This window comes from Urtica dioica, chromosome 12, assembly GCF_054948205.1.
Source record: "Urtica dioica subsp. dioica isolate 48M chromosome 12, U.dioica_male_clone48M_v1_H2, whole genome shotgun sequence".
In the NCBI taxonomy this organism is placed as follows: domain Eukaryota; kingdom Viridiplantae; phylum Streptophyta; class Magnoliopsida; order Rosales; family Urticaceae; genus Urtica; species Urtica dioica.
This window is the reverse complement of record NC_142767.1, coordinates 20531037-20557666: the sequence shown is the minus strand read 5'-3', so window position 1 is coordinate 20557666 and position 26630 is coordinate 20531037. Positions and strand designations below refer to the sequence as shown.

At 39.5% G+C, this 26630-nt stretch overlaps 4 protein-coding genes and 1 pseudogene across 6 annotated transcripts; 4 read left to right on the top strand and 1 right to left on the bottom strand.

The window, feature by feature from the left end:
* Positions 1-706: 706 nt before the first annotated feature.
* Positions 707-9395, bottom strand: LOC149380153 (U-box domain-containing protein kinase family protein). Of its 2 annotated transcripts, none has more exons than XM_089602200.1 (10): positions 9074-9395; positions 8390-8520; positions 8125-8246; positions 7650-7754; positions 7391-7515; positions 7149-7276; positions 3136-3261; positions 2442-2966; positions 1591-2307; positions 707-1186 (listed from the first exon to the last, which is right to left on the bottom strand). In XM_089602200.1, the coding sequence occupies exons 1-10, from the start codon at positions 9255-9257 to the stop codon at positions 1004-1006; spliced, it is 2346 nt and encodes a 781-aa protein (XP_089458326.1). In that variant the 5' UTR covers positions 9258-9395; the 3' UTR covers positions 707-1003. The 2 variants fall into 2 exon arrangements, with proteins under 2 accessions (XP_089458326.1, XP_089458327.1); XM_089602201.1 differs by having other exon boundaries at positions 7650-7751.
* A 2514-nt stretch (positions 9396-11909) lies between these two features.
* Positions 11910-14061, top strand: LOC149380152 (uncharacterized; annotated as a pseudogene). The gene is made up of 8 exons (XR_016294228.1): positions 11910-12027; positions 12122-12377; positions 12494-12565; positions 12812-12938; positions 13015-13130; positions 13251-13288; positions 13475-13705; positions 13995-14061. The product of XR_016294228.1 is annotated as an uncharacterized LOC149380152 (transcript).
* A 2069-nt stretch (positions 14062-16130) lies between these two features.
* LOC149380151 (UDP-N-acetylglucosamine diphosphorylase 1-like) lies at positions 16131-19571 on the top strand. The gene is made up of 4 exons (XM_089603810.1): positions 16131-16419; positions 16818-17464; positions 18154-18441; positions 18791-19571. The coding sequence occupies exons 2-4, from the start codon at positions 16874-16876 to the stop codon at positions 19370-19372; spliced, it is 1461 nt and encodes a 486-aa protein (XP_089459936.1). The 5' UTR covers positions 16131-16419; positions 16818-16873; the 3' UTR covers positions 19373-19571.
* Positions 19572-21107: 1536 nt separating this feature from the next.
* Positions 21108-22683, top strand: LOC149380150 (uncharacterized). Its single transcript, XM_089604371.1, has 2 exons — positions 21108-21230; positions 21680-22683. The coding sequence occupies exon 2, from the start codon at positions 21683-21685 to the stop codon at positions 22403-22405; it is 723 nt and encodes a 240-aa protein (XP_089460497.1). The 5' UTR covers positions 21108-21230; positions 21680-21682; the 3' UTR covers positions 22406-22683.
* Positions 22684-22786: 103 nt separating this feature from the next.
* Positions 22787-25954, top strand: LOC149380149 (uncharacterized protein At3g49055-like). Its single transcript, XM_089604370.1, has 6 exons — positions 22787-22932; positions 23946-24846; positions 24947-25023; positions 25102-25213; positions 25306-25422; positions 25505-25954. Exons 2-6 carry the CDS (start codon positions 24001-24003, stop codon positions 25847-25849), a joined length of 1497 nt encoding a protein of 498 aa, XP_089460496.1. The 5' UTR covers positions 22787-22932; positions 23946-24000; the 3' UTR covers positions 25850-25954.
* Positions 25955-26630: the final 676 nt, after the last annotated feature.

The window sequence follows — 26630 nt, the reverse complement described above, 5'->3', positions numbered from 1 at the left end:
ATTAATTAATTTCGAACTCATGTATAATTTTAAAAATCCAAGGTCAGAGGGAAGCGTCACCCCCCTTCGCTGGCCGGCCCCCAAGACCCACGGGACGGCAGCCTCTTTCCCGCGCGCTGGCCCCGGCCCCCTCCCGCCGGCGCATCCGGCTCTCTTCGTTCCGAGGACCTCCCACAACTCGCATGGGCCTCCGGTACACGCACGGCTAGTCAAATTCTTGGAACGGGTCGATCCGACCCGAATCTCTATGAACACCTATAAATATCTATATTTTCACCATTTATAAATAAGTTTCTCTCAATTTAACAAAACTCTATCTCTCTCTCTCTTTCTCTCTCTCTCACCGTCTCTATAGAACTCTCGAGAGACAAAAATATGCCCCTCTAGCTCTCTCTTTGTGACTAGCAATCGGAAACTATTTTTTTTAGACAAGGACGGCAAGCTAGAGATTTCACCACCGTTTGGCCATTGTGCAATCATCGAGTCGAGTCATAGATCGAACCGCGACCGACTCTAACCTGAATCCATTTTTCGACATTAACGGTCATAATAAAGGAATAATCAATTTATAACATTTTTAAGAAACTTAGATGCGTTGGATTTTTTTCAGGCTAATTTATGCATTGGATTTGTTCACCCTTATGCACATTACTTCAATCTGTTAGGATATATCAATTTGAGCTGAATTATATTTCATTATTCATATTTATTATTTTTTATATAAAATATTTATTAATTCTTCGAAATCAGTCAAAACATGCATATCAGTCACGGGTCGTAACTTCCCCCGAAAAAACTGCTCGCAGAAATAAAATGTTGTATATGCATTTCTTTACCAATGCGGTAGATCTATGATAAGGTAATGGTAATCACTGTTTCTGTACATTATGCTGGGCTAATTACAACAATGAAGACGACCGTTGCTGTCAAATTATAATAAGGGATAGCTGGTGCATATGTATAATTGTATATAATCACAAAATCTATGGTCGGTGAGAGAATATCAGTGTTGTAATTGCCACTCCATGATTGCATTCTGAAGAGCGTAGTTGGGGACGAGCCTCAAGTGATCGAGCTTCAGATTCGTCATCGGAGATGTGTTGTGCCCCGTGTCCAACCACCCTCTTATTGCCTCCGACTCGTATGTGAACCCGTCAGCTGCGATTTGCGGATCCTCGAAGATATCCTACAACACGATCCAACGGTCAATATTCCCCCATCATGCTCGTTATGTTACTGTCAGGCCCGGCCCTGAACCCAGGGCCTCTCAAAAAAAAAAAAAACTTAAATTTCTGAAATTCTAGACAGTTATATTTTAACTTACTTATTAACATATAAGTAACTATTACGGTAAAAAGAATTGAGACCAAATTACTGAAATGACCTTAGCTCCGAACACAAATTACTATTATTATTGATAAAATCAGTTCATAATCAATGTGTGTGATTACACTATTCCAATACTAGGGGAATTTTTTTTAATAAATTTGAGAATTCTTCTCATAACCCTACAAATGACATTTTTTATACTCTTAATAAAATAAAGAAATTCCTTTGGGCCTAGGTACAAGAGTAGCTTAGAATTATTACCTGAAGAATGGGACAGACAAAGTGGGACGGCGTTCGTTTAGGTTTCTTGCTGACCAAGTTAGAAGGGGATGAGGTGCAAGAAGCTTTCATCGGTTCCAGAACAGCCAAAATATCCGAAGCTAGGTTTGGGCGGTCCAGACTGTTCGAACTGCAACACCTCAAAGCAAGCTGAGCCAATTGTTTGGTTCGATCAAGTGGCCAATCCCCGGCCGATACGTCCAAGACTGAGTTCATGTTACCATTTTCTAAAGCACACTTCACGTCCTTTACGAGCCCTTGAATCGGCCGATCGGTCAATAGTCTTAGGAGTACTAATCCAAATGAGTAGACATCTGACTCTGGTCTTAGCTCTCCGGTCTCGAGATACTCTGGATCTGTATAAGTGTCGGTAGAGCTGACCGCAATGTTTTGTGGGGTCAGAGAGATCATTCCCAAGTTACTGAGTTTGCCGACAAAGTTGAAATCGAGAAGAATGTTACTGGGCTTCACGTTTCCGTGGACGATGCAAGGCTTGTTCGAGTGAAGGAAGATGAGAACAGAGCATATCTCTGACGCGATACGCGTCCTGACTTGCCATGGAATAGTGCTGTCTTTGCGGCTAAGGCAATCTTCAAGGCTTCCCTTTTTGAGATATTCGTACACTAGAGATCGAGATTCCGGGCACATCCCAATCAACGTCACCAGGTTTGGATGTCTAACTCTGCTAATAATCTCTACCTAATTAATTCAATAAAAAATTAGGGAAATAAATTAGACTGGTATTCATGAAGTTCAATGGTGGTACAGAGATATTACCACTTTTGAGGTCTCCTATTAAAAATAAATGCATCAAAAGAACATGAGACATTTACCTCGTGTTGAAAGTCTGACTGACTATTCGAACCATAAGAGGGCAACATCTTAATGGCAACGTGCATTCGGAGAAGAATCCCTCTGTAGACTGTTCCGTTCCTTCCTTCAGCAATCTTCCAGGAGGGATCGAACTCATTCGTTGCCTCGTTGATCTCTAGGAAAGTGAAAACCGGGAATTCCGACCTGCTAAACGATGACTCGCATTTCATCATTCTTTTCAACCATTCAACTTCCCTTATTGCTTTCTCGTGCTCTATCCTTGATATATCCCGCCTTTCTTTATAAGTTATCAAGAGTTTGACGGCTGAGAGAGTCTTGTCTTCCCATTCCCCAATTTCATCTAGAGACTTAGCAACTTGGCTCTCTAACACTGAGTTCTCTTCCCGAACCGAATGCACTTTTTTCACCAACTCATTGTGCTTGTCTCTCATCCTTTCCGATTCTTGCTTTACTCTCTGCACAGCTTCTTCAGTCTCTTTCCCGTCATTAATCTCTTTAACGTACAAGCTTTGAAATGCTTGAGCCTGTAAGAACATGAAATACCCCATATCATTTGGGTACAAAAATAGTCTTCCATAAAGAGATAGGTGCGAAACAAACATGTAAACATAACTACTTCAGTGTTGAAATAACGTGAAGATAGAAACAGAAACTTCAACGAAAGGAAAAAAAAAAAAAGTGAAACAAATTTGCCTTGCATGTAGCCTCGACATTATCTTCCTCAGCGAATTCATTCCGTTTTAATTCTCTGAAGTCCACGATGGATTGTTCTACACTGACATGGCTTTCGGTAAGTTCATGTTTTTGCACTTTCTGATCCTGTAACAGTAGCAGATTCAGTTATAAAAGAATCAATAGACGTTAACCAAAAGCAAATAGGCACCAATGATTATGATACGCCCCGAAATCGCTTTTCTTGATTGAACGGGAAATTACAAAAGATATCGGACTTTCGAGAGGTCCGTGCTCTCCAAATTGAACAAACTAAACTTTTACAATTCTTTTCCGATCCCTTCTTCTTTCCTTTCACCTCTTATTTATACTAAGTAAACGGCCTAACTAACTAATAATACGTAATTACAATACTACCCTTACGGTCCTAACAATACCGCCCCCCTAAAAGACCACCTTGTCCTCAAGGTGGTGCTTGAAATCAGCTTCCACGCTTAAGAACAGCTTCTTTTTTTCCTTTTTTTTTTTTTTTTTTTTTTTCCCAGCCCATTTGAATTGGCCCAAAAGGCCCAATTAGGTATTGGGTCTTCTTATTTCAACAGCAGTCATACGGGATGTTTCTTCTTCTTCTTCACATCCCACTTGCGAATTGTAGCAGCGAATCTCCTGAGTTCAGCCACCCACGCCGGGTCCTCGCTGTCGCTGCCGGAGTCTTGCCGGTGTCGCCAACGTGACGTCTCATCGCCACTTCTTCTCCATTTCCTCTTCTTCTTCTTATATTTCTTTTTCCTTTCTGCTTTATTTTTCTTCTGCCGCCGGAATTTCTTGCGCTTTCGCGGACAGCACGCTCCTCGTCGGCGCCGCCTCACACTCCGACGAACACCAGAGACTCGGGCTGGAGGCTTCTTCAAGACTCCACGCCTTGGATCTCCTCCGGCCGGCGGGCCTCCCAGTCGCCACGCTCCTCCGCCGCCGTGCCCTAGGTCGCCGCGAAATCCCGACCTAGAACCTAGGTCACGCCCTAGGTCGTCGCGCGCCTCATCCTCGCTCGCGCGCGGCCTGGATCTTGGATCGGCTCGTGGTCGCTCAACCTCGCTCGTGGACGCTCGGATCTGCGCTTCCCAGCCATCGCCGGTCGCGATCTCCTTCGCGCGCGCTCTCCGATGGTCCGACGCGACTCGATCTCCGCCATCGCCGGTCGCGGCTTCCCTCGCGTGCGTCGCCAGCCACTCCAGCGCGACTCGGTCGCGATTTTCTCTCTCCGGCGCGGCTCGATCGCCCGTCTCCAACTCCGGCGGACTGGTGTGCGTTGTCTGTAGAACTCGCTCCAACAGATTCGTGAGATGAGCGAATTTCTCGTCTGAAACGCGCTGGAACTCGTCGAATCTCGCCGAGACCTCGTTCCTCATTTCTTGCTGAGTCGTTTGCACGTCTTGATTCGCGTTCTTGATCTGCTCACGGATCGATCCGGTTTCTCCTTCTACGGCCTCCGATCTCGCCGCCGTGTTCTTCGATTTGGTTTGCCAGTGAGGTACTTGCACCACCGGCGGCGGCTGAAAGTGGTCGAGAACGCAGAGCTTCAATTCTCTCCAGGATATGAATCGTCGACGACGATCCTCCCATCGGAACCACCGTAGCGCATATCCAACCATTGAATCTTCTGCGATATCTAACTTCTCATACTCTGAATAATCGTCGAAAGAGAAGAAGTACTCCAGCGATGAAATCCAGCTCGCCGGACAATGGCCGTCGAAGGTCGGAATCTGATTCCACATCCTCGAGATCGTCACTGCTCTGATACCATCTTGATACGCCCCGAAATCGCTTTTCTTGATTGAACGGGAAATTACAAAAGATATCGGACTTTCGAGAGGTCCGTGCTCTCCAAATTGAACAAACTAAACTTTTACAATTCTTTTCCGATCCCTTCTTCTTTCCTTTCACCTCTTATTTATACTAAGTAAACGGCCTAACTAACTAATAATACGTAATTACAATACTACCCTTACGGTCCTAACAATTTGATACGCCCCGAAATCGTTTTTCTTGATTAAACGGAAATTACAAAAGATATCGGACTTTCGAGAGGTCCGTGCTCTCCAAATTGAACAAACTAAACTTTTACAATTCTTTTCCGATCCCTAATCTCTTTCCCCCACCTCTTATTTATACTAAGTAAACGACTTAACTAACTAGTAATACGTAATTACAATGATACCCTTACGGTCCTAACAATACCGCCCCCCTAAAATACCACCTTGTCCTCAAGGTGGTGCTTGAAATCACAGATTCCACGCTTAAGAACAGCTTCTTTTTTTTTTTTTTTTTTTTTTTTTTTTTTTCAGCAGCCCATTTGAATTGGCCCAAAAGGCCCAGGTATTCTATCCTAGGGTCTTCTTATTTCACCAGCAGTCATACGGGATGTTTCTTCTTCTTCTTCTTCCCACTTGCGAATTGTAACAGCGAATCTCCTGAGTTCAGCCACCCCCGCCGGGTTCTCGCTGTCGCTGCCGGAGTCTTGCCGGTGTCGCCAACGTGACGTCTCATCGCCACTTCTTCTCCATTTCTTCTTCTTCTTCTTATATTTCTTTTTCCTTTCTGCTTTATTTTTCTTCTGCCGGAATTTCTTGCGCTTTCGCGGACAGCACGCTCCTCGCCGGCGCCGCCTCACACTCCGACGACCACCAGAGACTCGGGCTAGAGACTTCTTCAAGACTCGAAGTCTTGGATTTGCGACTTCAAACTCTTGAACATCGTCCAGTCGCGCCATCACTACAGCTGCACCGTCGTCATGAGGCTGAGGACTGAGATCCTCGTCGCGCACCACTCGCGCCGCCGGTGCAAGACCTCCAAACCCTAGATCTGTTCCTTCGACGGTCGCGCGAGAGTCACTCGCCCTCACTCCTTCGTCGCGCGCTCCTTGATCGCGGTCGTCGTCCTCACGTGCCTTAAATCTAGATCTGAAATTCGCGCCGAGTTCCGTGTTCACGGTCGACGAGGTCGCGCGATTCTGCAGATCTACTCCATCTCCGGTCACCGCCTCCTTCGCTCGCGCGTCTGGACGCTCCGGCGCGACTCGGCCGCCAGCCTCCGTCTCCGGCGAACTGGTCTGCGCGGTCTGGAGAACTCTCTCCACAAGCTTTGTGAGTTGAGCGAATTTCTCGTCTGAAGCGCGCTGGAACTCGTCGAATCTCGCCGAGACCTCGTTCCTCATTTCTTGCTGAGTCGTTTGCACGTCTTGATTCGCGTTCTTGATCTGCTCACGGATCGATCCGGTTTCTCCTTCTACGGCCTCCGATCTCACCGCCGTGTTCTTCGATCTGGTTTGCCAGTGAGATACTTGCTCCACCGGCGGCGGCTGAAAGTGGTCGAGAACGCAGAGCTTCAATTCTCTCCAAGATATGAATCGCCGACGACGATCCTCCCATCGGAACCACCGTAGCGCATATCCAACCATTGAATCTTCTGCGATATCTAACTTCTCATACTCTGAATAATCGTCGAAAGAGAAGAAGTACTCCAGCGATGAAATCCAACTCGCCGGATAATGCCCGTCGAAGGTCGGAATCTGATTCCACATCCTCGAGATCGTCACTGCTCTGATACCATCTTGATACGCCCCGAAATCGTTTTTCTTGATTAAACGGAAATTACAAAAGATATCGGACTTTCGAGAGGTCCGTGCTCTCCAAATTGAACAAACTAAACTTTTACAATTCTTTTCCGATCCCTTCTTCTTTCCTTTCACCTCTTATTTATACTAAGTAAACGGCCTAACTAACTAATAATACGTAATTACAATACTACCCTTACGGTCCTAACAGATTAGTAAAGGGTAGGGTACAGACAGATAGACAATACTACAGAAGCCAGACGAGCTAAAGTATTTACCTTATGTCAACGAATCCAAACCAAATAAAAAAGAAAATAAGAAAGCCTATAACCTTTCATCGATCGACAAGGATAGGAGATGATATTGCTACTACATTATATAAGGAACAAAAACTGGAGGTAGTTTAACAACCTTCTCTCACCTCGCCTGCTAGCAATGGGATTAAAGCTAGAGTATCAATCACTCTGTTCGAAGACATGTCTGAATCTACTGAACATTGGCTAAACAACCGACTTGGTATTTCTTCCAATTCACCAGCATCCTCTATATCTGCACCACTGTGCGACAAAGTTACTCATCTAAAAATCTCTTAGACGTGGAAAGCAAACCCAAATAAGTTCTTCAAGGAAATAAATAAATAAGTAAGAGTTATTGAGTGCCCACCTGAACTACTCAGTCGATGAGTCGAATCTGATATCAAGGGCCTGGTTTTATGGGTCTCGGTAGGTGAATTTATCAGCAAAAGAGGGGGGAGAAGTTCTATATCAGAACTCTCTTGGTTGCCTCTCCTGTTCAAGTTCTCTACATATTAGTGTTGCTAAAGCTATACAGTAAGTGCATTAAGAAGTGTTGAATGTGGTAATGCAAAAGAGATAAATGTCCAGTTTAATAATGCCAGAACAATTTAATGTTCCTAAGGTACCTAGTATATATGAGGTGCCCTCTGCAAATAAACCAAATATGACAAGAACTTGCTGCTTCTTGACATACGAAAATTGATTTCTTGGATTTTAGGCCTGCCAGTCTCCTTCCATGACGAAGAAAAATAAATTAGTTACAAACTTATAATCAATGTAAATGCAAGCTTCCCTAAACATGAAACTGAAAAAACAGCGCATTAACTATGATTATTCACTATGATGATTCGTCTAAACGATAATAGCTTATAAGGACTCCCTCTAAATACTTGTGCCCGTGAAAGTGATTAGTGTTGGCTTTTTAACCTGTATCTCCTTCTAGATAATTTGTAAGTTCATAACCAGAAAAGAAGCACATGAAAAAAAATCCATGGACGTGTGTTTCCATTTTGGATTCACTGACAAAACCTCAGGCAGATATACTTAAACAGAGCAGATGGTAAAAAAAAAATGAGCAGTAAATCAAATATATATTCATACTCATTATAGTATTCATCTGAGGCAGCCCCCATGACAAGCCACTTGACATTGTGCTGATTAATCATCTCTACAATCCCTTTCTCAATATCGTTCATTTCCATCCATATCTCATTTGCCTGGACCTACAAAAATAAGCCAACTAGTACCCTTGAAAACCAATAACCAAACAATTCTACCATCATCAACTACCGTACCAGTACAATTACTACACTTCATACTTCATTCCCAATCAGTTTAGAAAATAGAGAAGAAGAAAAATCCATACCCCTCGTTCTGTTAGAAAATTCCGGTAGCGGTACAGAAGTTCACGCAACTTTTCTTGTTCAAGTTCTTGATATGAATTAATTGTGAACTGTTTCAACTTATCAGCGGGAGTATTTCCTTCTCCTGCAAATCCTAGAATAGAAATACAAATCTTAATCAATCGTATCTCATAAAGCTGAGGCCAAAAGAAAAAAAAATAAACTTCTCAACGGAAAGGAGAAAAGATAAAAGTTGTAAATAAGGTGTTCGTCAGCTAATCAAATTTTAAAAATACTAAGTAATAAATTTCATCAATCCAATCCAAAATGATCAATAATCCAATTAATCATCTCAGTTTAGCCGGTTTGAATTGGGTTGATCTTCTTTTTGAATTCTACATCTTAAGTCATTATCAGACTGGAACAATATCCAAATCAGCTGTAACTTACGAACTTCGTGATAACACAGTAAATTTCCACATCTTTAAGCTTGAAAATCTTACTTATAATTTGCATTATTCCAATTCCAAACTATTTCAACTCAGCATTTGTGTAACCAAACTTCAATTTCCAAATTTTCACCTTACTCACGTTTACTCGTGAACCAACATCTAAGGAAACGAACAAACACCAACCGGAATGAAGTCGAATTAACAAAATCGAAGCCATCAGAAAAAGAAAAAGAAAAAGAAAAAACAAAAACTCACTCATCGCAAGCAAACGCGAAGGCCTGTGAACGTGAAGAACGCAAATCCTTTTCCCGGTGAAGTTCTGGACCGCCCATAGCAGAGCTCCTTCGCTCTGCTCGGCGCTCTTCCCAACTGCGACGAATATGGCCTCGGTCGAATCGAACTCTCGATTTTCTTCATCGGAGGCCGTAACGCTTCCCATTCAAACGATTCGTTTGGATGTGATCGGAGACTTTGAAATTTCTTCAAAAGCGAAATGGTCGGTCTGTACTGACAGACCGAGAACTTTGTTAGTTGTCCCGGTCTTGGACTAAAATATATAAGAGATAACTTAACAAAGGAAAGCTCGTGAGATTTATATGGAAATTAATAAATCAAGTTCGCAAAATTGCTTGAAAAGGACGAAGCTAATAAAATACTTATTTTCCTCTAATGTAAAGAAGTTTCTTTCTTTCTTAGTAATGTTGTTAGTTTTATTATATATATAAACAAAAAGCTCCTAGGTCCTAACCCAGCTTTAAATGGGATTACTACTTGAAGTAATTTTTTTATTTCTTTTTGTATGAATTATTGAAGTGTTTATACTCTTATATATAAAATTATGCTTTATTAGAAATAAAAATACATATAAAAAAACTTAATTTTAGTCAAGCCAAGTCAGAAATATGGTTTTACTATTTTGACTAGTTTAGAAAGAATTTTATGAGCTAAATTTGTGTCACCCTATCAATTTATTACATAATTTCAATAGAAATGATTTTTTAGCGTTGCTATTTTGTTCTTACTATTAATTGATAATTTGATATTAAGCTATCAAGCGGAAAAAGCAGTTTGTATGGCTCGCCAACCTTTAGTCGTCATTTTCCAAGCAAAAAAAAAGTAAAACCCTTGGTCGTCGTATTCTATATGCTGAATAATTGGATTCGCAAAACAAAGAAAAGCCAACGCATGTTCTAATTTTATAATACTTTCTTCATTAGTAGGAATTTAGGTAGTGGTAGTTCATATAATTCACTCATTTCACACGACAACTACAGAAGTCATTAATGCATATATTTTAATTTTTAATAATAATTACGACAATTTTTTATCATATTTTTTTATTATTATTAGCCACTATTACATTAGTGTAAAAAAATGAGGATATCCAATACTACAGTTAGTTTTTTACAAGTGAAAAACAACATTCTAATAAAATGATATCATGCTGCGTGATAGCATTTTGGAAAACGAAGCTGACGGAAAAATTCATTTCAAACAATCTCAAGCTTTAAGAAATAAAAGTTTTCAAAATTTTCATTAGAAGTCCGATTCGTTCAAAAATTAGATGAAAATAAGGAATTTGTTAACAATGAACGTGATTGCAGACTACAGTAATAAATAGTTCTTTATTGATATCATCAAGAAACATCACACTCAATAAGAATTTAGTGCTCGATATAATAGAATTACATATTAAAAGATTCGAGATTATACTTAAAAGCTGTCCATTTTTGTCATAAGTCTATTCCATTTATAGCCTACGTATGAGCTACGAGCTTCAAGTATTGCCGAGGACATGCGTCGTTGAATTGGTGTTCCCATTTAGCTCGCAACACATATGTACCTTCTCGATCTAAAATGAGCGCGGCAACTGAGAAAGAGACAATTACCAAGTCTTCGTTTTCGAGGTTTGAATAGCCCGTTGAATTGACCTATAAGTCACTCACCATGTTCGCTCGAGTTGGGGTCTTCGGCGAGCTGACCTTAGGTAAGTCTTGTTCAGTTAGCTCAAAAGGGAGTTTAGTCACTTCCGGATCCGAATTTAATGATTGTTGAGTGAATGAAGCCAAGTCAGTAGCTGGCTTGAGAGATGCGAAACCTCTCTGAGATGTTTGAATTTTTCAAAACTCCATGGACATGCTCAATTTGCCTAACATGAGTTGGATTTTGTCAAGCGCATTTCAATGTGCGTGGCCGCAAGCTGAGTTGCATCAAAGCTAAAATGCGAAGGGAAAAAATTCTACCACCAATAATATTTTTGGAATTTGGAATGAGTATAAAAAAACGGTTTAATATTAGGAGAAACTCCATAATATCAATTTTTTAAGACAAAAAAGTAGGTAATTAGCCAATTAAAACGTTTGGAATTGATATATATCCAACATTTCATATCTAAGGTAAATAATCATAAACATGACGTAACATTCATGGTTTGCACTTTTATTGAAATAAAATGGTAGGATATTTACGTCAATTTACACGTGTAAATAGATTAACGTAACTATTTACTTAAAATTCACGAAACGTTGACCATATAATAATGTGAAACTGTAAATCTGACTATATAACTAATGGACATAAATGGTCATCTAAAAATTATAAACTTCCACAAATAATAGTTTTTCAACTTGAAATTGTAAACGACGTAACTATAACCAATATACAATAGGTAGAAAAAAATGTAAACATAAAATAAAATAAGCGTTTAAGATATAAATGTAAACTATATATATAAAGGTAAAATAAAAATGTAAGAAAATAAGTGTACGATTTGACAATTTCTGGATTATAAACATTTTATCGCTATTTGTGAAACATAAAAGTTTTCTGAATCAAGAGCGCAATACGGGCCAGCCCAATATTAGGATGTAGCATGTCTAGTCAGCATTCTTTGACTTGATCTATCTGATGTGGGAGTCTTCAATAAATATAAAATCCCACTCTTGCATTTCAATTCCTGTTGACGTTAACATTAGCACACGTGGTTATTCCATTTATAAAGTAAACTGTACCCCAGGAATATAAAATAAAATAAATTAACATGCTCTCTAGTATAAAATAGTATCCCCATTTCACTGTCAGTCTCGGTTGAAATGGAGGGAGAGAACGATGCTAAAGTCACCAGAGTTCTCTTTTGCGGGCCACATTTCGCCGCTTCACACATCTACGCCAAAGACAAAGAGTATCTGCAAAAGCATTCCTCAATCCAGGCAAGTCCGATGGGCTATGTATATATATGTACACTGTGTATGTACATATACAGACATCAATGTATATGTTAAATTGTGCTGAATATGATATCAGGTGGACGATGTTCCATTGGAAGACGTACCTGACGTGATTGCGAACTATGATCTCTGCATTGTCAAATTGATGAAGCTCGATTCGAGCGTTATTTCTCAGGCAAATCTGATGAGGCTTTTTTTTGCAGTTCGGTGTTGGCCTCGAAGGTCTCCCAAATCTCATCACTCATTCTCATTTTCGCATATTATCTCTGTTTTCTTAGAATTTTCGTTTACGAAGGCGTCGATATCTCATGCTTGGCCTTCTCCGGAATCAAGTCTGTGTTGTTGATTTATTTATTTAATATATATATTTTTTAAAGTCTGTGTGGTTCATAACTTGATTTGTTCATATGAACATGTGGCAAGGAATTCTGATGTGTGAATTGCGCAGAACGAGATTTCGGCCGCGATACGGCAGAGAAAGCTCGGAGAGCCAACCGGCGAAACACTGTTCGGAAAAAGAGTGAGTTTTGATTTCTTCACTAAAATTCAGTTGTAGATGACATGATTTGAGTGGGTTGAGACTATCTCGCGACCCATTGAAGTGTTGGAACTGCTTTAACTTTAAGGTACACTTTCTTCGTGAAAAACTTTGCCATTTGATATGAGACTCTATCATATCATAAGTCACAGAAATAAGGAAACACGGTGATATAAAATTCTTGATATATTCAGACTTGGTTTAATATGCTGTGCCTGTTTTGTGCAGGTATTCATATTGGGGTTTGGTAACATTGGTGTCGAATTGGCTAAGCGCTTGAGGCCGTTTGGTGTCAAAATTATTGCTACTAAAAAGAGTTGGACCTCACATTTGAATGGTTCTTCTCGATTCAATGGTTTGTGTCTTTCCATAGCAAGACACTGAATTAGGTCACAAGTAATCCAGCCTATGCTATGTTTTATCCTTTTCAGGTCAAAATGATGAATGTGGTGCTTTGGTTGATGAGATGGGCAGTCATGAAGAGATTTACAAGTTCGCAAGTAAGGCAGATATTATCGTTTGTTGTTTGATCTTGAATAATGAAACGGTAATACTTCTATTATTTATTTATTTTTCATTCAGGAGCATGTTATGAGCTAAATGCCGAGAGACGGGATTTGATTTTTTTTTTTTCAACGTGTTCACTAGTATAGTTTTGATTTTTTAGGCTGGTGTAGTGAACAATTCATATCTTCAATGAAAAATGTTTGATTCTCTACCGTTGCAATTAGAATGAGATTTTTCTCAAGATATAACGCGGCCTTCAAGTCGCAAACAGGACAATCACACGATTTTTATTCATAGAGAAAAATAGCATTACTAAAACTTTTCTCAAGAGACTGTTCTTGACAATATTGTGAGATGGTTCCGATTCTTTCGTTATTTGTCAAGGCCTTTTCTTACATATGATGCTCGGCTGATTAACATTGCTCGAGGCGGTCTCTTTGACTACGAAGCGGTCTATGAAAACCTCGAATCTGGTCACTTGGGGGGATTGGGAATAGATGTTGCTTGGAACGAACCATTCAATCGAGACGATCCAATCCTCAAGTTCAGTAATGTTGTAATCACACCTCTTGTGGCTGGGGCCACGGAGCCTTCCTACAGAGCCAGGGCCAAGGTATGAATTTTCATCGATTTGGTGTCGATTCCCAAAGATTTGTAGGGTTCGGTCGAGTGAATAATCGAATATAAACAAACTGTCATAGGCTCATCATTTTGACGGTCTGTTCTAGAGAACCTCATGAAAACAAACTGTTTTGATTTTGTGTCACTGGGAAGTGGATGAATCACATGCCAGAAGTAAGGCTTAACTCAAATTTTAATGTTCCCAGTCAGATCACTTCTGCTAAAATATGATCCAAAGAAAGAAAAATTAACTAACTATTTAATTAGTGTCTAGCTTGGTACGTGCTGGTGATGTGGCGATTAAACTTCATGGAGGAAGAACTTTGACTGGAATAGAATTTGTCAACTGATTCAAGTGAAGAGCTGACTAGTAGCTGCATCCTTTGTCTGCTTTTTAGGTTTTTTTTTTTTTTTTTTTTTTTTTTTTTTTTAATGGAACATTAGGAGGATCTTTACTAGGTTCTTAATAAGACAACGTTGATTTAATTTTGAGCGATTAGCGCAATTGGTCCCTGACCTATTGCCCCATCTGAATTTAGTCCCTAATCTCTATTTATCATTAAAAGTCTCCTTAAACTCTGAGGTAATATTAATCACATTTATGAGAATGTTAAAGATTACACTGTTTGACATTTATTAATATTAAAAATCATTTTCAGGAATGTGATTACTAGATAATGAAATTACCTTAAATAGAGTAATTCTAATACTATTAAATATGTGTTATTCAAATTACCAGCTCGTTGTGATCCAATTTTTCTTATTTTATTATATACTATCAAATTACATACGTTTACTAACTACATGTATATTATATATATTTACATATCAAATTAAAAATTAACAACATAGGTAGATACATATATATTACTAACTAAATATATATTATAAACTTAAACTATATATACCATATATATTACTATATATCTATAAAAATACGTATATATATTTACATGTTTATAAAAAAAACATAAACGTAGGACATTGTTAATGATATATTATTGTTAGTTAATTTCTATACATACATATATTACTAACTATTTATTATATTTTTTGTATATATTCTTTAAGTGTTTTTTTTTCCCCTTCAAAACAATTTTTTTTCTTTCATTTTAAACACTATTTTTCCCTATAAAAACCAGGGATTGAAATCTCGCGCGAGATGGAGGTATCTCGCGCGAGATCTCGCAATCCGCATAGCCACGGTAGCGAGTTACATATCTCTCGCGAGTTGGGCAAAATCTCGCACTTCCCGCGCGAAAAAAGGCTGAATCTCGCGGAAGATAAAATAAATACAAGAAATAAATTTTGAACTGTACTTTTTGGCTGATATCACAGCCGGATTTCATAATTTTTATTTTTAATAAAATCAATGTTTTAACTTTAATGGGCTTACAATTTCAGCAAGCCCAACAACCAGTTATTACTTTGCTTGAATTGGATTGCTATTTACTTCTGTATTTATAATACCTGAAGTTGATACAACACAACTACACAAACCATGTGGGACTTTTCTACGGTTCTTTTTTGTTCAAGTCTTTAATTAACATTCAACAATCAACTACACAAAATACTGTCTAATCTGTAACATATATATATATATTGAGAAAGAATATGTAACATTGATATATAATATAATAAAACATCATTAAAAACAATAGGACGCACACTGCCGCACACAGCCATTAAGCATTTAAGCTAACTAATGGTCATCTATCTACACATTACAAACATAATATAATATAATATAATAAAATACCAGTAAAAAAATTAATATCAATTGTAAATAAAGGTAATGATGTATTTACTAATGTTTATATTATATTTATTAATAATGTATTTATTTGTCCATGTGCTATTAGGTAAATAAATTTGACAAATTAAATAATAATTATTATAAATATATATTTTTAATTTATATGTATTTTTAGTGGAAAATTTCTACCAACCCTACTAAAAATTCACTAAATTTTTAGTAGCACTATGATGAGTTGCATTTTTTAAAAAATAGTTGACACATTTTAAGTGACATCTATTATTTATAATAGCACTCAAAATCCGACATCTTTTGTCATTTTCTTAGTAGTGACTTGTATTACGAATTGTATTTTTATCATTTATGTGTTCGAAACTATATGTGTGAAAATTCTATTTAAATTTATCTTTGAATCTCTATGTATCATGAAAATTAAAAGATATTTAAAAAAATATATTTGTTGTTCAAATACCTCGCGAGATACCCTCTTTTTTGCGATATATCTCGCGGAATGCGGTATACCACACGGTACGAGATACCTCCAACGTTCATCAAATACCGCGGAATATCCTGGTACGAGACGAGATACCCTCAAAATCAGAACTGCGGTACGACCGCGAGACGCGAGATTTCAATCCTTGATAAAAACATGCACGCCTATTTCCTTTTTTTTCAGTACAGAGACAAACAACTTTTAATTTCTTTGCTCCAAAAGTACCCATATCTCCACTGTTTTCTTCCTTGGTGCAACTCCGATAATCTGTGCCAAAAAACTCTCCACCGTCCTTGACCTCGGCCACCTCCGCCGACGGCACCGTCTCCGACCTCCGCCGCCTCTTCGGCTCGTGCCGCCGCTCCTCCCTCGCCCGCCTCGTCCGCCGCGAGGTCGTCGTCTCCGCCGCCGCCGATCCCCTTCCGCCGCGCCGCCTTCCTTCGCCAAGGAGAGCTCCGAGTAAGTGCCGACAATCTCTTTGCCGTTGGAGTTTGAGATTTTACTAAAAAAAAATGAGATCTGTTTTTTTTTTTTTTTTTTAATATCAATTTTCAGTTGATTTGGGGTTATTTGTCAAGTTCACAGTTCTAAGGTTTCTAATTAATTATTTTCTGAAATCTTGGGAAAGTAATATGGTTTGAATTTTGCATCTATTTTTTTATTTATTTTTTTTTATTTTTTTATGTAGAAAAACCATCTCTGCTGAAGAACAAGTTTCAGCACTAATAATTTTCAATGAAGAAGATAATGGTAGTTTTGTCGATTTGATTTTCATTACGTACACGTCAAAATCACAATCACTAGAGCAGAGGCAAGAAATCCGAATTCATCAATGATCCATTTTTTGTTCTTTACAGGAGTGACACTGAAAAATAAAAGAAACCCTGAATTCATCAACATTGAAGATCCGAAAATGGAAATCGTGAAATCTCGAGAGTCTCGGCCGCCACAGGCTTTGGTGGAGAGGCTGAAAGACCACGGGCAAGAACACGCGTTCTCTCAGTGGGACGATCTCTCCCCCGAAGACCGCTCCGCCCTCGTCTCCGACATCCAAACCCTCGACGTCTCCAGAATCAACCGAATCTTCCGCCGATCTCTCAAATCCCACTCCGCCGCCGCCGCAGCCATCGAGCCCGTCCCCGACTCCGCCGTCTCCACCGTCGACTCGCGCCGCCTCGAGGACCGGGAAAAATGGTGGAAGTCCGGCCTCAAGGCGATCGCCGACGGGAAACTGGCGGTCCTGCTTCTCTCCGGCGGCCAGGGGACCCGCCTCGGGAGCTCCGATCCGAAGGGGTGCTTCAACATCGGACTCCCCTCGGGAAAATCGCTGTTCCAGCTCCAAGCCGAGAGGATTCTCTGTGTACAGAGGTTGGCCTCTGAGCATGCCAAGAACCCGAACTCCCCGGTTCAGATCCACTGGTACATCATGACCAGCCCTTTCACTGACGACCTGACGAGGAGGTTCTTCGAATCGCATCGCTACTTTGGCCTCCGATCCGACCAGGTATTGATGACTCTTCGGCTAACCTTAATCTTGAATATTCAGTGAAGCTTAACCTTAGCCGATATCGCTTCACTTTATTGTTTTTAAAAAAAAAAAATACCCGTATTTTAACTTTATAAGGGATTGTTCCGGTGGGACCTTATCAGTCTCTGGTTCAATCCCTCCTGGAAGCAACACTTGGGGAGTGGGATAGGCTGTTGGTCGATAATATCAAGGCATCGGGAATTTTATTCGGGTTTAATCTTGATAACATGGTTAAAAAAAGAAAAAACGATCCCTATTTTTCCCGGTTGGAAACTAGTTGATCTGTTTTCTATGTCCCGTTAATATAAACCATCGGATACTTATAACCGGAATTTCATGTAAAAATTACCCTAAAATTTTAACAAAAAAGGATTGGTCCAGTGATAGAAGAAATTCATGGGATCTTATCATTCTCTGGTTCAATTCCCCTTGGAAGTAACAATTGGGAAATGGGATTAGTCTGTTGGTCGATAATATCAGGGCCTCGTGGATTTTACTCAGGTTTTTATCTGGACACCATGGTTATATTAAAAAAAAAAAAAAGATCCCTATTTTTCTCGGTTAGAAACTAGTCAGTCGATCCGTTTTTTTAACCCGTCCAGTTAAAATAAACCATCCGAATTTTTTTTATTATTTTTCATGTAAAATTAAACGTTTATGAGCAGGTGACATTCTTCGAGCAAGGCACTCTCCCGTGCGTGGCCAAGGACGGGCGATTCATAATGGAGACGCCGACGAAGGTCGCGAGGGCTCCCGACGGCAACGGCGGTGTCTACGCGGCTCTCAAGAACGCGAAGCTCCTCGATGACATGGCATCCCGTGGCGTCAAATACGTGGACTTCTTCGGTGTCGACAACGCGCTCGTCCGCGTCGCTGACCCCACCTTCCTCGGCTTCTTCCTCGAGAGAGGGGTCTCGGCCGCGGCCAAGGTCGTGAGAAAAGCATACCCGCAGGTAAAGGGGGTGGGTAAAATTTGTTAACCGGTTAAATCCTTACCCGTTCAAAACAGTTAAAAAGATTAAACAAAAAATTAACCAAATAAGCCACCGAAAGTCTAAGACTTGCTAGATAGTCAACTTTTTGTAAATAGCCACTTCAATTTATTTACGGCACTAAAAAAGACAAAAATACCTAAAAACATTTCCGTCTATTTTGGGTTTTTTTTTTTGTCTTTTTGAGTGCCGTAAATAAGTTGATGTGGTTATTTACAGAAAATTTACGAAAAGTTGGTTTTTATACAAAACGCTGTAAGTTAAATGGCTATATAGCTAAAAGACCCGAGATTAAATTGGTTAACCGCAGGAGCGCGTCGGAGTTTTTGCCCGCCGGGGAAAGGGCGGTCCGGTGACGGTGGTGGAGTACAGCGAGCTCGACTCCGGCGACGCGGCGGCGGTGAACCAGCAGACCGGGCGGCTCCGGTACTGCTGGAGCAACGTGTGCCTCCACATGTTCTCGCTGGAGTTTCTGCGCCACGCGGCCGAGGGGCTCGAGGAGGACTCGGTGTACCACCTCGCGGAGAAGCCGATCCCGTCGTCGCTGGGGTCGGTGCCGGGGTTCAAGCTCGAGCAGTTTGTGTTCGACGCGTTCTCGTACGCGCCGTCGACGGCGCTCTTCGAGGTGCTCCGCGAGGAGGAGTTTGCTCCGGTGAAGAACGCGAACGGGTCGTCTTCTCCGGCGACGTACGACTCGCCGGAGACCGCGAGGCTGCTGCTCCTCCGGCTGCACTCGCGGTGGGTGGTCGCCGCCGGCGGGTTTCTGACTCACTCCGTGCCGCTCTACTCCACCGGAGTCGAGGTCTCGCCGCTGTGCTCCTACGCCGGAGAGAACCTCGAGCCCCTCTGCCGCGGGAGAACCTTTCACGCCCCTTGCGAGATTACCTTCTAGCAAAATGATTTTTTTTTTTTTTTCCCTTTTTCTTTTCTGGTGGTGGTGTTTTGTATCTTTGTTGTACTTTGTAATTTTATTTGGCTCTTGTGTTTGCCATCATTGCATATATTTTTTTTATGCACGGAATGCTTTGTATAATAATTCAAGAGCCTTTACACGCTTAATCATGAAATAATTATTTGATTGTTGTATTGTATTTTTACTTTTTTTTTTAGTTCTTCTGATTAAAGTTAATCGTCGTAAAGTCTGGCTCTGAGACAAGCTGTTTGTAGTCGAACTCGAAAATCAGAACAGAGATAGAGGAATTTTAAGCGGATTAAGCTGATTAACATGTTCATTATCAATGGCTGAGGTTTATGTCCCTCCGAGGACGGGATCTCCGGTTGATGGGAATGGTTCCACTTGGATGCAGACAGTGTACTATGGTTCTTCTGTCGAAATTCGAGAACATCGAGAAGGTCATTATTGAAGAGGACAACAAAGGCATTATGGATAGTTTAGAGAACTAAGTCAAACTGTCCTGTTTGGTAATTGTCTAACTCACGAATTAAGCTAATGATCTATGCGTAAATGAAGGTTCCACCCCTTGTATTGAATATTTTAGTGAGAGCATGGACACTGTTTTTTGTACTGAGTTTCTCAAAAAAGGAATGTTTGAAGGCAAAGACGAAGCTAGGTAGACTCTAGCATAATTATATATTATAACCTTAAATCCTCTGATTTGTTCTAAAAAATAATTACCCTTATAACTTATTATAAAAATAATTACAGCTTAATTATAACCTCCAAAATATTTTTTGTAATCAATTTATTTCATTGGATAATCAAAATATTTATCAATGTTACAACATTATGTATAGCCAAATTTAATGACATATATTTATGGGACCATTAATATATTTGTCCTAATTTTAGTTGATTTTGAAAAAAAAATCTTCAGTTTTACTAATATTTGGCCCAATTTGCATTAGAAAAAGGGAAAATAACACATTTATACCCTGTGTTTTAGTGAAATGTCAAATTTAACCCTCGGTTTTCAAAAATGTCGAGATCATACCATCTGTTTAACTAAAATGACGAAATTATACCCTCTGTTTAACTAAAATGATGAAATTATACCATGAAATGAATAACAGCGTCACAAATCTCCCTTTCATTGATATTAACTCTTATATAAGAAAAATCGAAACAAATCTAAATCAACACCCTAACTTCCAAATTCTCAATTTTGAAATAAAAATAGCCTTAAATTGAAATTAAATAATAAAACTCATACTTTCTAAGAAATGACTTCATTCCGTGTTCGAATTGTAACTCTAAATCCTGAATTCTCTGTTCGAATATGCGATTTTGATGACTATCAACTATCGATGTTTACCCATTTGCTTCTTTCTGTGTTCTTCACGATTAAGAGACTGTTGTTTATTTTTTAGTTTTTAAATAAATTACATATATGGCGCGAATGAATAAAGATAATTGGTGTTTATATATAAATATTATAGTCAACGTCAATGAAAAATCAATAAAAAGAATATTCGTGACACTGTTGTCTATTTCAGTGTATAATTTCGTCATTTTAGTTAAACAGAGGATATAATTTCGTCATTTTAGTTAAACAGAGGATATGAACTCGACATTTTTGAAAACCGAGGGTTAAACTCGATATTTCACTAAAACACAGGGTATAAATGTGGGATTAAAAACGTTTTATCCCTATTTGTGAAATACAGAAGTCTTCTTTAGAATAAGCTTAACTCAGCTCAGCCCATATTAGCCTTTTGCGTTTGCGTTTGGGAACAAATATATACCCATCGAAGCTAAACACCGTGCCGTCGGCGACGCTACTCTGTCAGAAGTAAGTATCTCCTTGACCGTGAGACTGCGTTTTCAACATTAGCTCTGTTCAATTTCACTATAATTATGCGTTAGTTTACTGATATTTTCCGTGTGAACATTGTCGTAAATACGGAAAAGGCAGTGACTGCGATTTACTTGGTGTATATTAGAACTGTTTCAGTTTGTTTGAACAATTTATCGGCTTTAATATAACGAAGAAGACTAAATAGGGGTATAACTTTTGGTGATTGAATCAGGCTGTGACCAAGAAATAACCAACTCAAAAGTGTTCATCTTTAGTACAAAAACATTGTACTTGTACTATATAGATGAAAACCTTTTAGTATTTCAAGTTAAAATTGGTTTAAGGAGAGTTATAACAGAAAATATTTGCGGCGGATTCTCTCTTTTCTCGATCAAGACAAAGTCGCGATGTGATTGTGATTGTAATTTTTTCTTGTCAAACAGAGAATGAGCAGATTAGCAATGCCTTCTGGTCTGAAACGAAAGCATCCAGAATCGAGCCAACCATTATTGGGATCTCTAACAGAGCAAGAACAAGCGCTCTTCAAAGCGATACGAAGCCGAACCGACATGGGAATATGGACTCGGGACTTGAAGATAGAAACAAAGCTCCCCGACAACGTGGTCAACAAATCCCTGAAAACCCTTCAAGCCAAGAAGCTCATAAAAGAGGTCATAACCATCCAGAACAAAGGAAGAAAGCACTACATGGCGACCGAGTTCGAACCCTCGAAAGAGATCACCGGCGGGGCTTGGTACGTGGACGGAGCTTTGGACACGGAGTTCATAAACTTGCTGAAAGAACAGTGCGCGAAGCTGATATACAAGCAGAGAGTCGCCACGTCAGAGGGAATCTTGGAGGCGATCCGACGGAGCGGGATCTTCAAAGTCGAGTTCAGCGCCCAACAGATCGAGGAGATCGTGAGGGCTTTGGTGTTGGACGATGCGATCGTGGAGCTGAAGAGCAACGGAATGGGAGAGTTTGATTCGATCCCGGTCGGGAAAATTTGCTACAAGTGTACGTGCAAAGGAGGTAAAGGAGGGGAGCCGAGAACCGGGGCTATGGCTTCCGTGCCTTGCGGGGTTTGCCCGATGATTTCTAAGTGTACGCCAGATGGCATTATCTCGCCCAATACCTGCAAGTACTACTCTGAATGGTTGAACTTCTGAACTTGTCTTTTTATTTTTTGATTTATTAGTTTGTGATTAGGAGTCTCATAGATTCAAGTATAACTGAATTTCATTTTGTTACTTGTGTCCAAATCTCATATATATATACGATCATATATTTTGTTTGTATGGATCTATTTTTTTTTTCTTTTCTTGTTTTTTTTTTAGGTGAGAGTTCAAGTGTCGATCTGCAATTGATTTCCTGGCCTGGTCATAGTGATGTTTGCTAATCTTCTATAAAATGGAATTTATGAAATAATTTAAGGGTTTGGCTGGAATTCTTAGTCTTTCCATGGATGAACACTTTACTTCTGTTGCGTATCGGAGGTATTAGCACTGGAATTTTTTATCCTGCTCGTATTTTCTTTCTCTAGCGTCCATTGTTTGATTGAATCGATTACAAAAGGATTCATTATAGACTGAAGAAACTCTTCTTGCAACTACATGTAGCAAAAGAGAAGAAAATATTTGTATGAAGCAGCAAAACGAGGACAATTTTGCGGTTTTCGTTGTTGATAAAGAAAGAGGTAGTGATAGAAGATATCAATGTTGTTATGGTTATTGCATTTTTGTTTTTGTAGAGGTATACCCTTCTTTGTCAACTTTGAGTGTGTTTAAAATTGATGTTCTTACAAACATAACAAAGTAATACCGAACAGGTCCTCCGAAGCAAAGGCGGGTTTGTTGCTCGACGATTGAAGAGTGACACAACTAACTACCCCTTGTGTTAATCATTCATTTCCACTGTTAATATTTCTTGTGTAATTGCATAATGATTAATCAAGACTACAGAGTATAGTCACATAAAATGGAGAAACATAGTACAACATTTTAAAGCAACACATTATAACGGAATTGTATACGACAAAACCGACTGATTTATTAGGAACATCTTCGTACACGTCGACCTTGTTGCTACTTGCGTTCACCATCGCCACCGGGAACTAGAGAGTTTATTAGATTCTTGCGAGGGTCGAGATAGCCCATCTTTGCAAAACAAGACATGTCTAGATAAGAGAAAGACAATAAAACATAAAATGTCATACAATGAAGTATGAACACTTGGAAGAAAGCCAAAAAAAATAAATAAATAATGATCTAGTTTAGTATTATTGATGACCCATTTCTAAAAAGAGTAGTTATTCAGGTAAAATACCTTATATCAACATAAAAAACAAGTACATGACATATTGAATTTTCAAACATATTTTCCTAATTAAAATGCAGAGTGTCTTTAATTGTCCTTCCTATAAAAGTATAAACATATTTTACTGATTATTTTCAATTTTTTTTTTCTGCTTGCATTTTTTATTAGTTGCAAATTTGTTAGAATAAAGGTTGTTTACAAATCGGTATTTAGAGAATTGTTTGGTAGTTTGTGTTTTTGGCATGAGCATTTAATAATAATAATAATAATAATAATAAATTAGAAAACAAGCATCTACACAGTAGTCTATACTTACCCGCTTCTTTTTCGTTCGTTTGACTGGTAGTTTGTGAAACTCAGAAACTCTTCCTTTCTCTCTCTCCAAACTTACAGTTTACTCAAACTCTTCCATGGAAAGCCCTGCTCTTTCCTTTCACTATCTAAAACCATGGAAGCATGCCACGACGATGATGATTCTTCGCCGGAGCTCTCCTCCGATCACCACCAATGCCTTCGCTCCGAGCTCGAATCCCTCCGCCGGTCTCACGAATTTCTCCTCTCAAAATCCTCGGCCATGGAAGAAACCCTAGCTCTCCTCCGAGTCGAGAGAGACGAGGCCGTGGCTCGGAACGCCGAGCTAAGCAGCGCCGCCGCTGAAATCACGAGGGAAAATGAGAGTATTTCGAGGAGAATCGACAACCTCGAAACTTTAACGAGGGATAATGAAGATGAGTTTCGTGTGAGAATGGAAGGGCTGAGAATCGAAGTTGAGATTTACAGAGAGAGAATCAGAGAAACGGAGGCCGCGAGAGAAAGGAGCGAAGAGATTCTTGCAGCGTGTTTGGATTCGGTGAAATCGGCGAAAGAGAGCTTGGTTATGATCATCGAAGATATCGCAGAAGAACCGATTTTCGGCTCTGATGGAGTGAGATCGACCAGTTCCGAGGGATCAGAGCTGAGAGAAGAACTGAACGCCTTTTCGAGGCTCGTTTTCGAGGTCAAAGAGAAGGTCGGATCATACAGAGAATCGAGGAAGAAGGAGAAGAAGGAACTGGAGAACAGTGTGACGAGTCTGACAGAGGAGAATAGAGACATTAACAGTCTGCTTAGGGTTGCCTTGTTGGAGAAGGAATCTGTGGAGAAGAGGCTCAAGGGAAATGCCGAGCAGAAGAGTCGCGTTGCAATTCTGCAGAGGGTCGGGCTCGGTTTCGGATTCATGACAGCAGTTGGAAACCCCGAGAGCTCAGAGAACAAGTCCCATGGCAGCGAGTCCGAAGCGGAAGTTGTTAGCCTGGTGCGATCGATGGAATAATTTGATTCCGATGTTCAGGTTTTTTTTTTATTACTAACTCTAGAGTAATTCGCTGATCATTTTTTTTTTTTTTTGTCCATAGGCTTCAACTGTGGAGAGGATTATGAAGAATTTACGGCTCGAAATAACGCAGCTAAGGAGATCTCTGGAAGAATCTAGGTAATATTACACCATAAGAAACTCGGATAATTCAAGTAACCGAAACTGAGATCGGATGATCGTTTTAATATATCGCAGATCAGATACTGAAAGGCTGCAGAGTCTGACAGAGAAACAAGCTCAAGATATCGCCGAAAACTCGATGTACATCAAACAGTTGGAAGATAGAGAGAGGGTTTTGACTCAGAATGTACTTTGCTCTTCTTCTCGACTTCTAATAAAGTATGCTCTTTTTCTTTTCATAATCTCTCACTAACATGTTCAATTTTCACGTCTCAAAAGGTCGAGGAACTATTGACGACGGTAAAAGAAACCGAAGTGGAGGTCGCTAGATGGAGGGAAGCTTGTGAATTAGAAGTCGAAGCCGCAAATGTCGAGATCGGAGAACGTGACAAGCGGGTAATACAAAAACTCCTTACTTATTTTTGTCTAAAGATTCAACCTTTTAGTCTATAACAGTAGATTTCCGTTTCACCCACAGGTAGCGATTTTAAAGCAGGAACTAGATAGAACAAAGGCTTCACTGGAGATATCAAACGGGAAGCTCGAGCTGAAGAAAGAGCTCGCTGCGGCGGCTATGGCTGCACAAGCTGCGGCGGAGAAGTCTCTGAAGCTAGCTGACAGCAGAGGCGAGGCTCTCCGAGCAAGGATCGAGGATCTCTCTAAACAGCTAGAAGAATCAGAGAAGCGAGAACAAACCAGCTTCAAGATTAGGCATCGCTTGTGTTGGCCGTGGCGAGTTCTCAGACCTAATTACGTAGCAACCAACAATGTCCGATCAAGGCTGCTTCCGGAAATGCAAGCAATGCTTCGTCATAACGTCTGAGGTGTTTTATACATATTTAAAAAAAAAAAAATTGTTATAAATTTCTTTTATTAACTTTCTTCCTCCGGGGACTATTATTCAAGGGATATGTAATATACTTGCTTGTAGGGCTGTACAAAACCGAACCGAAAATCGGATAAAACCGATATCCAAACCGAACCGAAACCGAAATTTGGAGCCACGTCAGCTAACCGAAATTCGGATTCGGATAACCGATCCGGTTTACAAAACTGGACCGGATATCGGATTTGATTTAGGAAAAATCTGGATATCGGTTATTTAACCGATTTTTTTTTAATTAAAAATAAATATATATTAAAAAAAAGACTTGACCTAATTTTGAGAGAGACCTAGCGTTTTTATTTTATTCCCAAATCAGATTTTACTGAAGTGGAAGCACTAAATGATTCTAAGCAAGTTGTTTTGGGTAAGATAATTAATTTGATAAGTTATTTGACATATTCATTTGTTGTTTGTTTATTAAAACAAATTTATTTTAAATTTATGTCATTATTATTAACAGATGATGTTCAAGTTGTCATAGAAGAACAAACTTCTCATATATCAACTCCTACTGCTACTACATGTACAACTTGATTATGTGATCTATAAAAGTAACACACAAATTCAATCGTTGTATGGTTTATTATGATCATTAGGGTTGTAATTTTAATTTTATATTATGATATTTACATGTTCATGTAGTTGGAGACGAGTATCCTTTTGAATTTTATTTTTTTTTACTCAGTTTTAGATTATGTATTGTCATTTTGGAGCTTTA